The sequence below is a fragment of the Saxophila tyrrhenica genome (genome assembly GCF_035928015.1).
Source record: "Saxophila tyrrhenica strain CCFEE 5935 chromosome Unknown scaffold_3, whole genome shotgun sequence".
NCBI lineage: Eukaryota > Fungi > Ascomycota > Dothideomycetes > Mycosphaerellales > Extremaceae > Saxophila > Saxophila tyrrhenica.
Genome location: NW_027041735.1, coordinates 217,922 through 231,083, shown reverse-complemented (window position 1 = coordinate 231,083; position 13,162 = coordinate 217,922). Strand labels below are relative to the sequence as shown.

Below are 13,162 nucleotides of genomic sequence, written 5' to 3'. Positions count from 1 at the left end.
TCAATGCTGTGCTGTCCGGGATGCATATCAGCCCGCTCGAAAGCGCTGTATCGACGATTCTTCTGTCTTGTTCTCTGCAATATGCCTGAACATTCGTCGCATGCTTCGCATCTTCCAACCGCAACTTCTGACAAGTCAACCACACGAGCAAACAAACAGACCTTCGCGACCATACCCATCACAACTCCGCGCCCCCATCAACGTGGCCTCCGCACCAACACCCACTCTCCACGCCCATTAAAGAAGTAAGTAAGATGTGCTGGTACGCCGTCCGCGACCTCTGGACCTGCGGCCACATAACGGGCGGCCAGCTCCTCGTCCGCTCCCACCCCGCACTCAGATGCCGATATACGTGTCCGAACACCGGTTCGATCCGGGTGATGGCTGTGCTGTGTCTGTGGTGTGCTGGGCGAAGGCGCTGGTTTGGGAGAGGGTAGTCCTCATCGTTCGAGCAGATGATGTTGGCGGAGCCAGGTTGCTGAGCATACTACGCCGGATCCTTCGACATATTCAAGTGGTCTTTATGCTTCCCTGTCCGGCATCCGTAGATGTCTTGCCATGCTGTATCACCGGAGGTAGACGAGATCTCGTTCGGCGAGATTCTGACCTCCCCTCCATATTTGGGAGGAGGGGACGGTGCTGCGGGAGCTGGTGGGTTGGCACAGCTGGTGTTGTATCTCCCCCGTGTCTGTGGGATGGTTAGTACTTCATCTCCTGAAGTGTTCGTACGGTAGGACGGTAGCGTGCGTCTTGTCGAGTTGGGTAAAGGCCTGTGCATGCGCTTCAAGCACCTAGTCATACTATCACTTGTGAATTCCTAGTACCTCCATTCGTATCCGCTTCTCCGCCGCGCTTCCCAGTGCTCCGTGTTCATGAAGAACATAGTCGTTTGTCAGCCACATTCCAGCTATGTTGGCCAGAGGCACCAGCCAAACGTCGCAGAAACCCTGTTGCTCCCACCACGAAGTCTCCGTCACCGGCGGACGTACTTGCAGCCTCTGTGTCACGAGCTCGACCTGCAGATGCTTCCGATACGGCCGTGCTCGCATTCATCACCTCCATACGGGCCTTGCAGAACTCCGAAAAGATGTAGCAGGAGAGCTGATGGAGCCGGGAGAGACTCGTCCGTGATTTGCGAGCCGTTTGTGTGACTAGCCGCTGATTCCGAGGCACTCTTTCGCCATGACGGCGGAGCTGCGCATCGAGCTGGTTGCGCTCTTAGCTAGGCCCGTCTCTGAGTACCCGATCTAGCTTACCGGGTAGAAAGATCGTATGGGATTCCGGTTGGTCGATGGACGACATGGGCGGCGTTGAATGCAAGAAGAGCTCCCCAGTCTTTCTTGAAATGCATCATCAGGCCATTGGACCCTCGCTCCTCGCCGCTGGCCTGACAAGCTGAACATGCATTGCTTCGCATAGATTCGTTCCATCGTGGAAGACCATAGTCCATGCGAGGAGAACAAGACAACCACGTCGTCCGCCATGGAGGTTGCTCATAGACTTAAAGGAATCCTGGACCTACTCATGCCGTCTACGAGAACATTCAAGCTCCGAAAAGTGCTCGGTCTGGCATCGAAAACGTAGAGGATCTGGTCTGGCCGTCTCAACAATGCCTCTCGTGGTGGTGTTGGAAGCTGAGATCCATACCGTGCTTAGTTCGGGAGTCCAAGGCGGTACATACCATTTTGACGAAGCCGGTGTTGGAGGGTTATGTGGCCTCTGGCGCTGTGGTGGACGTCTCGATTGATTGAGATTAAATCAATCTTCAGGTGGAAGAACAGATATTGGTAGCTGCAGCGGCGCTGGTGCATGTCTGCGGATGCCTAGGTGTGTATTTATTGGTGTTGAGATATGCGTAAATCCAATCCGATCTCCACAACCAGAAACGGGCTGGAGGCAGTGTAGTGTTGATCAGGTGAAGTCGCTCCTGCAAATCCACCCAGATAGGAAGCTCTGGGCCACGACTTCTGTCAACTCGCAGCGTTGTGTGAAGTCACATCTCGCGTTTCACGTTATTGAAGCTGCGTCGCAAACACAATACCGTCCCCGCTCCTTTTGTCCACCTTTCCATACACATTCGATTCGAATTGGACGACCGACCTCTGACCTTTCCACCTTCCAGCAAGCTTTTACGACTACGACACGTGACGACAGCGACGACTTCACCAACCACCGCGAGATCGAAGCCTGACTCAGCAGTTCACGTTGACGCGACCTCGCACCTCATTTCACCTCTTCACCACAACCAACAACACCGCCACCATGGTCGCCACCCGCAGGAAACCCTCCACTGCCACTGACGACGACGTCCCGCTCACCGCCGCAGCGCAGAAAGCCGCCGACAAGCTGAAGATCGACGCGAAGGGCGCGCTCGTGGGCGAGAAGATCGTGAAGCCGGCGGGCGAGACGTTCTACTGGCGCGGGCAGGGTTATCTCAAGACGGATGAGACGCCGCCCGAGTGGATGGAAGGGGACAAGTACAAGGGGAAGAGGAAGCGGGAGAGCTCGATCAAAGCTGAGGAAGGCGATGAGGAGGATGGGGAGAGGGTGGTGAAGAAGGCGAAGATTGACGAGGGAGGTGGGGAGGTGAGGGATAGGTCGAAGCAATTGACGCCCGGGCAGTTGCGGAAGCGCAGTTTTGGGATGGCGGCGAGGAAGACGGCGCCGGGGAGGAATGAGCGGACGAAGAGTGTGGGGTCGGCGAAGAACAGGCGGTTGAGCACGCCGTCGTCGGTTGTGGAGGTCAAGGATGCGGGGAGTAGGAAGCGGGCGAGAGCAGGTGAAGAATCGGAAGACGAAGAAGACCAATCGATCGCGGTGAACAAGAAGCGCGACGAAGCCATCGAAGACACCGAAGACAGCGGAGACGAGCAGATCAGCGTACCGACAAAGAAGCGCGCGCCGCCATCGAAGGCCAAGTCCACGAAACCCGCAGACCGCACCACCACCACATCCACCAAGCGCGCCCGCCCAACCACCAACCAAGACGAATCCAACGACGCACCACCACCGGCCAAGAAACGCCGCACCTTCACCGCCGACTACCTCCGCCTCGGCCTCGAAGACAAACCGTCGAAGAAGCGGACTACAATGACCAAGCGCAAGCCCGCACCCGAGAAGAAGCAGGACGATGCCGACGAGAAACCCTTCTCCTACTACGCCGACTTCACCCGCTCCGGCGGGCACGAGACGGAGTCGTGCATCCAGGCTGCGCGGCGCAGGGCGGAGGCGATGGGGTACCAGACCACCCCGCTCCCTGAGGAGACGTTCCCGAGTGAGGTCGAGAGCGAGGCTGCGGGCCAGATGGCGCCAGGCAAGGGAAGGGAGGAAGTGAGGAAGGAGGTCGGGGAGTTGGTGAAGAAGATCACGGCCCGGAATGCGCGCGCGGGCGTGTTGGGGAGGGAGTATGCGAGGGTGAAGGTTGGGAGGGCGCTGGAGGAGAAGCTTGGTGCGGTGGCGAAGGCGAAGAAGGGTGCTGTCGGAGGCGAGGAGGGGAAGGGAGGGGAGGATGTGTTGGTCGCGGGATTGGAGGCGGGTCCTGCTCGGCCGCAGCTATCCGAGGAGGGAGGGGAGGAGGGATTGCTGGCCGCAGATCTTGAGAAAGATTCTGTTCGGCCGCAGCCTTCCGAAGGAGCGCATGAGGAGGTTTCGCAGGCCGCAGTTCTTGAGAAAGGTTCTGTTGGGCCGCAGCTTTCTCAAAGAGCTCTGGAGGAGGCATTGCTGGCCGCAGGCTCGAAGGAAGATTCTGTTCGGCCGCACTGTCCCTCCAACCTCCCACCCCAGACATCCCCCGCGTTCGCTTCGACACCCCCCACCACCCACCACACAACCACCTCCCCCGCCAACCTCGACACAACCCACACCACCCTCCTCACGACCCTCTCCCCCGCCGCCAGGTCCTCGCCCGCCAACCCCGCCCCCGCCGCCTTCTCCACCCCACCGACTTCCTCCGAGAAAGGCAACTCGCGCAGCGCCTCGCCCTCCCTCTCCCTCTCCCCGGACGGCAAAGTCAAAATCATCACCGACCGCGAACGCGAGCGCCACGACTCCGCCACCGCTCCTCCCTCCTCCCCTCCCTTGCCTACACAACAAAACACCTCTTCCACCCCTCCCCCCTTGTCGTCTACCCCGAGATTGATGTTAGACGAGAAGAACAAAGCAGGCAACCCCCTCCGCTGGTCGCTCCCCGCTGCCGTCGACGGGAAAAAGAGTGAGGGACGCGCGGAAAGAAATATCTGGATGGGCAGGTTGGAGGGGGAGAGTCATGGGGCGCGGAGGCGGAGGGTGGCGAGGGAGCGGAAGGTTGTAGAGGGGTGGGGTGTTGATTTGAAGTGAGTTAGAGGAGGGGGGTTGGGGGTGATGTGGGGTTGGTGATGGGGTTTTGGAGATGAGGGGTGCAGCTGAGCGTTGGAGGTTGGAGGTGAGGTTGGAGATGAGGTTCTAGGACCAGGATGAGATGTTGATATGAATGAAAATGCCGAAGTAGGCTTCGGCATCAATGCGTTTGCCTTATTCTCCACGGTGCTCAGCTGCTGATGTTACGTTCTCAAGCTTGATAGTACCACATCAACCGTGGAGAGCTCCTTCCGGCTGCCCTCCAGCGTGCGCTTGAACCTGCCTTTTCTTGCTCCTCTCCGCTTGCACCGGCTGGTCCCTTTTGCGATGTGAAGGGCTCTCGAGAGTGTTCACGTAGTACTGAGGAGGGCGATGTAGCGTTGAGGGACGAGCCTGGTGGTCGAGAAGAAGTATGCACATGAGCTCCACGGCTAATCTAGAGGTCTACTGCGATGCAGTTCCTTCTCCTCTCCCTTCACTCGCCTGTCCGGTATCATCATCCGGTCTCCTCGTCACAGCCGACCAACAGCTCCATCCGTAGCGACCTGCTCGACGAGGAAACTACCTGTAGTGAGCCAGCCGAGCAGCACGTCTCCCAACCGCTCGATCACCAAGTTCTTGATGGCAGCGGGCCTGTCCAACACCCGGGAGACTCCCGCTGCTGCTGAATTGCAGGGCATGGCCAAGCGGGATGGGCGTGTGCCTTGCCTTGCTTGGAAGACGGTGATGATGACGACGGCCTCTTTCCGACCAAGATGTCCGAGCACGAGGCTACGATTCTGCGATTAGTATAGCTTCTCCGCAAGCCGTGTACCGTAAAACAGCATCGCAAGAGCACCTCGCCGTCGTCTTCATCGGAGCAGCTGTCCATGCGGACGTACACGCCCTGCTAAATATCGGCATCGATGTCCGCAAAGACACAGACAACATCATTCTCCCCGTGGACGTCCAGCTGCCTGCTGAAGAGCCGGGTTCCCGGAAGCGTAAGTCGGCGCTTCTACTCATGTAGGAAAAATCTAACACATAGTGGTCTGCTCGCGGAAGAGCCTGGTGGATGAGAAGGCCAACGGTTTCCACAACAATAGGAACGACGCTTTTGCAACGGCCCGTGTTCTTCAAGCGCTTACCAAGCGTCATATATCGCAACGCCCAGTACTAGACGTACTGCCCCTCTGCTTCGATACGGAGCGGAAGAAGCCGCGGGCAGGGCAGAAGTACAAGAACAAGACCGTCCCTAAAGTCGGGATGGCGTCGTTCGATGGGACGGCCTTCGAAACACAGCGGAAGCAACAAGGCGGAAGGTTTCGTGAAAGCAGGACATCCACGCTTCGCAGAGCACTAGCAATATATGCACCCGGGCCATCTGAAGAGGCGAGGTGACGTTGTCTTCCCGGCTGTACTTCATGCGCCGCATGGTGTCAGACACGGCAAGATAGAGATACGATCCGCTGTCGATGGGAGAGCGAGAGACTGGGTCTTGTGCCATTTGAACATGCCTAACTGGATGGCTCTTGGTTTTTGAAGAGCAGCATGGATGGCGTCGATGTACGGTAGGCTTGCGCATTTCGATCGGTCAGTGTTGTATCTCTCCGCCACGAACGTCCGCTTGAAGGGCTGCCCCGAAGGCCCTCGATGTCAGCCTTTGCTGCGTGGATGTCGTCTTTGCGATTTCTTTCTCACAGCTAAGGGTCTTGAGTGCTGTGTATTTCGTTGGAGTCCTGCTCGAGCTTTGCAAGATGGTACATGGCGGTCGGCATCTCTTGCTTGGCTGGCTGGACGTGATCGAAAGGCATACGTATCGTTTTCTGCAATGGCCGTTTCTGACTCTGCGCTCTCATGTTGAGGATTTGGCAGGCTGTATGTCTAAGGGCGTTTGGGTGCTGGATGATGGTTTCAAGTCACCGACGAGGAGGCGCTGTGGTGAGCGATTGACTTCTCCAGGCCTTGAACAGCTGGTCGCGCCGGACGTTGCCTTTGAGTGGTCCGATAGATTTCTGGAATTGGAGATCGCTTGAGGATGACTTGAGCCGGTCTCTGTGCTGTCGGATAGAGACATGATCGTTTCGTCGTTAGCTCGACAGTTGGATCGTGTGCCTTCACACACTCAAGTGCCGTTGCTGATTGTGCCCGGTCTCGACTGTACGCTGCCAGGTAAACGGCCAACTCCCTTGTTGAGGGCACTATGTCTTTTTGTCGTCTTAGGCAATGGTGACAGTCGGCCAGGGCTCGTCGTGAGGCCGGTAACAGTATAAGGCAGTTGCTACACTGAATGAAAGTGCCACATTGGCTGTTGAACCGGCCGTGAAGGATGAAGATACGGATAATGGGGGTTCTCGAGATCCAGAAGAACACACGGAGACCGCAGACCGGTACGAGCAAGAGAATACGGTCCCCTCCTCGCTTGACCGCTGCATCAACAACAGCAGACCATCATGAAGGCCATCGTGGCCCATCTCCAGACGAGAAGAACCAGGAGGGAACCGCAGGAAAGGGCAAGGCGGCACTGGGATCCGGTGTCTGAAGATTGCCCAACGGTCAGCCAGCTTGGTGGCAGCAGTGCAAAATCAGCTGGCGGCATGGCACTTGACAGTTTCGGCCACGAACTCGACTTCGAAAACCAGCATGAACAGTCTTCTCCTCCTTGGGAAGGGGCGCCTTGCGTGGCTTCTTCGGCTTCGACTCCGTCCCACTGCCATCGCCGGTGGTCTTTTGACAGCGCCTCCTCTGTCATAGGCTTTCTGCAGGCGAGGACTTCCCCTTGTCTGTTCGGCGCGGTGAGGGAGGGGTCAGGTTCATAGAGGACAGAAGATCTAACTTTCAGAGGACTTCACAACAACGAAAGAGGAGGGTCTGTGGTGGGAAACGGAGTGGCCCCGAACGTTCTGATCAGAGGATCATGATGGACTGACATTTTGCTGCTGACTTTCAGTCCGTGTCCGAAACAGTTAACACAACGCTCAAACTTGTGATGTCCGTCTACTCGTCTCTCTTCGATGATATGGTGGCTGTGGTCGCCCGCTTCTCACGGTACGGTGGACCTGCGTTGTGGAAGTGCGGTCCAACCTGGTCGGTCTCTTCATCGATATTGTGACCGTCAGCGTGCGTACCGCTGGTGAATCTTCCATGGCGCTCCGCCATGCCATGCGGCTACGAGGCAGAAAGAAGAGAGGTCTGCTAATAAACGCCCGCCTCCTTCAGAATATCAAGTATCTACCGCAGCTCCGAAACATCCACAGCATCCCCATGACGTACCTGAGCCTCGTGCATGACTTTGAGACCATGCTCGAATCCACGAAAGCCCGTGTCACCATCCCAGAGCTCACACGCCAGTCGAACCCAATCAAGAGTACGCACTGCGTCAAGGAAGGCGAATCCAGGTTGAAGGAACATCAGAGTCCCGAGCATCGAAGCCCTGGAAAAACGCCAGCAATCTCGAGGACAGCTCCAGCACCATGGTCTCCAAAGAACATGTCGATTTTAAAGAGAGCATCAGCGTCGCGGGTCCCCTGGATTGGAGCGCCGCGGTCGGGAAGGTCCGTGTGCAGTGTTACAGTGCTGGGATGAAGGAGGGAGAGACAGTCAGGAGGAACCATTGGGTCATGTACCTGACAAGTAGAAGTCACGTGATCAGGACCGACGTTTTCGAAGACAAAGCTGCATCACCAGCTCGATCAGCTCGACACTGCACTGCAAACCCTCAACGTCCGGAAAGAGAGAGCGGGCAAGTAGATGAGGAAGAGTGTTGCTGCTCAGAAGGAAGAGATTGCGGAGCCTGATCTTCTGCGTGCAGCACGATCGTCGATTGCAACAACGAAGCATTTGATGCTGTCCCCCTACTTCGCATAGAAGCGATACAGCTGACCATCTGCGCAGCACACGCAGTCACCGCAGCGCGTGTCCTGTGGGCTATGTGACAAGGGATGTGAAGAAGGCGAAACAGCGCACGTCGGTCGAGGCAGTCCACACCCCACCTCCACTGCACGAGTTGCGTGAGCTTCTTGATGAACATCGCTCCGAGGTGGATGCGCAGGAGTCTTTCAGTACGGAAGACACCAACATTGCTTTGAAAATTTTCAGAACAGACGCCTCCAGGTACGGCAGGATGAAGAGGTATGGAGCTTGGTGAGTGGGTTATGCCCAGGTCTTGAGCGATCGCTTCGATACTGTCAATAGATCCATAGCGGTAGACGTAGAGTGCGACTGTGGATTTGATGGCATCGTTGATGTTGAGAGGCAGATCAGTAGGCGGGTGGGCGATTGCGGTGGAGGTCGCTTGAAGCTTCAGATCTGCGTCCTGTCCATCTGCGTCCTGTCCATCATCGTCTCCGAGTACACCCCGAACCTTGCCAGGTTTCCTCGTACTAGACGGCAGCGAAAGGACTGACACCCTCCACCTGAACCTGCCTGAGGACCTGATGCAACGCAAAAAATCGAGCAGGGTTCCGTTTTCCTGTCATCGATGGGCTTGATAGTGTCCTAGTGCTTGATGTAGACGTTGGACGCCGGACCCTTCTCACCCACGGCGACTTATGCCAGGGTATTCGGGATCTCTTCACTGGGAGCTTGGGGACGAGCGTAGCCCGAGTCCATCGGCAATAGCCGGGATGAGTTCGTTACGTCCGTGAACGATGCACGACGGTTAGACCTGTACGCCTTCACATGTCAGGCTTCCGCTGGCACGTTCATCGGCAAAGGCTCTGTCTGAGTGAAGCTTTGCCTTGACAGAAGGCTCGTAGATCCCGTTTGCAGGCGCAGCAGGACCGGGTTGTACCATCTGTTCTCTGGCGACCGAGGGTGGAAGTTGCCCGCAACAAAACTGTGGCTCGAGAGCGTCTTTACGAGGTCGTCGATGGCCGTGAGATGTCGCCAAGAGCGAGGTGAGGATTTCATTGGTTGGATAGGCTGTTGAAAGTCTTTGTTTGGGACTTCTGAGTTGTATATTTGCGGATGATGCTGTCCCGTACCGCTTGCAGCAACATTGTATGCAAGCTGAGATACCGTGTACTCTTGACAGTGCACCAGACAAGTTGCTCGTGAGCGCTAGCATAGTTCGCGGATTGAGTGGTGCCAGAATCCCTTCCTCACTTCACACTCCCGCAGCGGGCCTTCCAGATCCTCTCGACATCCAAATAAGTGCAGCATTCCCGAGCACCGATTCCTCCGCTGTTTTGCGGATACGGCTGCGCAGCGGAACTGCAGTTGACAAGAGATCGGACAGAGTGAATGCATCAGGTCCATCCGAAGAAAGGATACGCCTGACTCGAGTGCGAGACTGAGAGAACACAAGCCGCTGACCGCCAAACCGGCGAGCAACAACCGCAGCTCGCGACCTTGACAATAGCGACAGCCAGCCAAGTCGCAATGAGACTGTGCCGCGGCATGGGCGCAGCTTGTGCTTCCCGCGAAGCTCAACACCGGCTGGGTTTCGCCCTGGGAGTGGTGCTCGTGATGCTTCTTGCTGGTAAGTCCTGCTGAAGACTCGCGCTGCTGGTCTCGGAGGCATATACGTAGCCGACAGCGCTCCTGCAGTGGCCCGTGTTGATGTCGAGGCCAGGCACAGTCTTCCAATACCATTTTCTCGAGCCAGCAGCAGCATCGCCGTACTGATAGTCCTCTGCGTGCGTAGTCGATGGTCTCTTGCGAGGACCAGCGGACCGGTTCCAACAACAGCGCAGCATTGCACCAAGCCCGCGTCCCATGAGCCCTTCCAGTCGACCGCTGGAGCAGTAAACTGTGCACACTGGCACGCCATTCTTCCACCCCGTTTCTCCCAATCCAAAGGCATCCCCAGTACGTGTACAGCTTAGCGATGCGAGAGCTCATCCATCTTCGTCTCATCCTCTTCCTCCCCAGCCACACGCTCATACCTCGGCCTTCTGCGCTCCCGCCTCCGTTTCCAGAACAGCGCGCCCCAAAGCAGCGCCACGCCGCAGAAGAGACCGCCAGTAAACACACCAAAGCCCCTCAAAGACGACCCTGCCGACGCCGACGAGCTTTCAGGATGCAGCCACTGCTGCTCTTCCGCAACAGCGTCGGGATCGAGATTCTTCGACGCCACAGTCTTCGCCACATCCGACGTATGCAGGGAGCGGCCGTTGATATCCAGAGCTTCAACGACGACGTACTTGGCGTAGCCATCATACGTAATTAGGGTCTCGAATCCGGAGCGCGGCATGATGGTGAGTGGCAAAGACTTTTCGCCTTTCTTGTCGGTTTTGGAAAGTCTCCAGCTCGCTACTTCGGTGGCACCGTTCCAGCTGGCGTAGACGGAGGTTTGGGTTATACTGGCGAAGGTGGAAGCGTTGGCGTAGATGTCGGGGGGGTATTGGGGGTCGGCGGTGAAGGGGAATTTGAAGGAGCGGTAGGTTCCTGGGGTCGGTAAGTGAGCTGAGCGCCGTATGCGAAGGGTGCCGACTTCAGTGCTATTGACGTACCAAGTTTGTGCTCTGTAAGCACTGCCTCCATGACGATCTTGCCGTCCGGTGTATGCTCGGAGTGCAGTGCTTGCTCGGACCAGCCTGCTGGATATCAGCATCATACAAAACAGCCAGTAAAGCGCACTCATGATGATGATGCAGGATTTCACACACCCATAAAAACATTGCCATTCGGCAGGGGCTGATAGCTCCCCCTCCGATAACTCTTCCCATGCTGCGGGTGATCATAACTCGCAATCACCGCCGCCGTCATATCCCTCTCACTCACCGCAATCAATAATCCCCGCGACCACTCATGTGTCGCAGGCTGCGGATCCGCTCCAGTAGCATTATCAAGGAAAGATATGATGAGGTGTGTCACGTTGTGCTCGCGGAACCGCACGTCGTGCTGGCGGGAGAATTTGAGATCGCCCATGGCGAAGTCTGAGCGGTCGCCTCCGAGGCCGTGGAGGCGCCAGAGGATGGAGCCGTCGTCGGCGGAGATTTTGTAGATGGTGTCGGAGTGGCGGGTGGAGAGGAGGTAGTGGCCGTCTGGGAGCTTGTCGATCGCGTTCGAATGACTGTGAGGACAATGGTGTTAACCGTAGAGCTGGGTAGATGGCAGTTTGAGATTGAAAGACTCACAGGTAGTCCCATGCTCCTCCCGTACACCTGTTCTCTACCGGCCCATGCGTCAAAGTGCTGTCGGACAGTGGTATCTTGCCGGTGGCGTCCCATTTGAACAGCACTTCTCCCGTCTTCACATCTCGCTCCTCAAAGCCGGGGAATGTGACACTGCATTCTCCGTCGTACCCAAGATCCTGTTTGGCGAGCTGCGCGGATGCGTGCGTGATGTTCCTTTGCCTTCAAGCGGGATCAGCATCTGCTGCAAACGGCGGACTTCTATGACGCCCATGAGGCAAAAAGCTGGTCATGAGCTTACAGGTACAAGAAGTGGCTGCCATTCTCCACCGTGTGAAAGTCATGCATGTTGTACGTCTTGCCAGTCATGCCCTCGACCACGGTCTGCTTGACCTTGTACTGCTTATCGAGGATATATCCTGCATCATAAATGGTTGGGTACATGCCATTGGAACCAAACTCCAGACCACCAGGACAACATACCTCTCCCTTCCACAGCATAAGACAACGAAAGCAGATCTTCGCCACCCACATCCATGACCCCAAAATCCATCACATTGATCCTCTTAAACATATGCGAGCCACTCCATACGAGCTCGCCGGTGCTGTCGAAGATGTGCGGGCCAATCCACGAGCCGCCGGGCTTCTTGTTGCCGTTGACCTCGTAGGGCGCGACGAACCAGTGTCCGGGCGCGACTTTGGCTTCGTCGTAGACTGAGACTTTCCAGGTTGGTACTTCGATGTCCGGCCGCTGCTGGTGTGTCAGTGTTTCCTCAGAGTTGGTGTGGTTGGCTTTGACCTACGGTGAGGAACTTCCTCATGCCATGATATTCATACTTGGGCGTTTTCTCGGCTGCAACGATCATACATGTTAAGTAGCTCAGTAGGAAGGCCACCGAGCACGTATAACGCATGCTTGATGAGGATACGATGATTCAAACGAATGAATAGAAGGACCCCTGACAACAGTAATGCCCACCAGAGAACAACGAACGGTTCTCCTGCTGGACTTCAGCACTCCTCTTCCTGTAATGGGCATGAAGCTTACCTCTCGACAATAATAATGCTAATGAGAGAAACAATGCCGACGTTGCCTCCACCCTTCTGCACTAATGCTCGATAGGACGTTGTAGTTTTCAGTGGCAAGAAGACATGGGGAGAAGATGTAACTCGATGTCTCCGCGGGAGCAAGCCGTCCTCGGTCCGACTGCTTCCGCCGCCGTCGCCAAGGCCTAGTGGGGACGCCGTGGCGGCGTCGTGGTCCCCAACATCCTTCACACTTCTTTCACACTTCCCAATTTCATCAGAACTCTCCTTACTGCTGGTCCACCATCGGTGGGAGCATTGGAATTCATACCATCCTCCTCCGCTGTTCTCGTCCTTACGTCACGGCGGCGAGGACAACGGAAGCTCAGATGCCTGTAGGAGAACACATCAGGTAGGGCACGATCCAACGAAGAAGCCAACGTCGGGCACGAATTGGCGAGGTGGAGAGTGATTAGTGTGATTAACCCGATGTCCGCGGACTCACTGTGCAATTACCCATCTTGAGAGGGGATACGACATGGCCATTTGTGGCAGAAGGCAGTTTCATCACTTGCACGGGTCGAGGAAGACGAAACCACCAACTTTCCGCATCTCATAGCCAAGAGAAAACTGACTACCAGCACCCCGAAGACCTTTCCATCGTGGGAGGAGGGATACCGCCTTCGTCGCTGCGCCAGCAGACAGGGTGCTGCTTTTCATCCACAGAATAGCATGGCTTGTTA

General features: G+C 56.5%; 2 protein-coding genes across 2 annotated transcripts; one reads left to right on the top strand and one right to left on the bottom strand.

Annotated features, from left to right (window-relative positions):
• Window positions 1-2,262: 2,262 nt before the first annotated feature.
• LTR77_001992 (uncharacterized protein) lies at window positions 2,263-5,715 on the top strand (the record flags this gene model as incomplete). Its single annotated transcript, XM_064799251.1, has 3 exons — window positions 2,263-4,331; window positions 5,125-5,318; window positions 5,363-5,715. The coding sequence occupies 3 exons, from the start codon at window positions 2,263-2,265 to the stop codon at window positions 5,713-5,715; spliced, it is 2,616 nt and encodes an 871-aa protein (XP_064662006.1).
• Window positions 5,716-10,138: 4,423 nt separating this feature from the next.
• LTR77_001991 (uncharacterized protein) lies at window positions 10,139-12,307 on the bottom strand (the record flags this gene model as incomplete). Its single annotated transcript, XM_064799250.1, has 7 exons — window positions 10,139-10,704; window positions 10,770-10,853; window positions 10,926-11,332; window positions 11,397-11,615; window positions 11,695-11,812; window positions 11,877-12,144; window positions 12,197-12,307. 7 exons carry the CDS (start codon window positions 12,305-12,307, stop codon window positions 10,139-10,141), a joined length of 1,773 nt encoding a protein of 590 aa, XP_064662005.1.
• Between the last annotated feature and the right edge of the window lie 855 nt (window positions 12,308-13,162).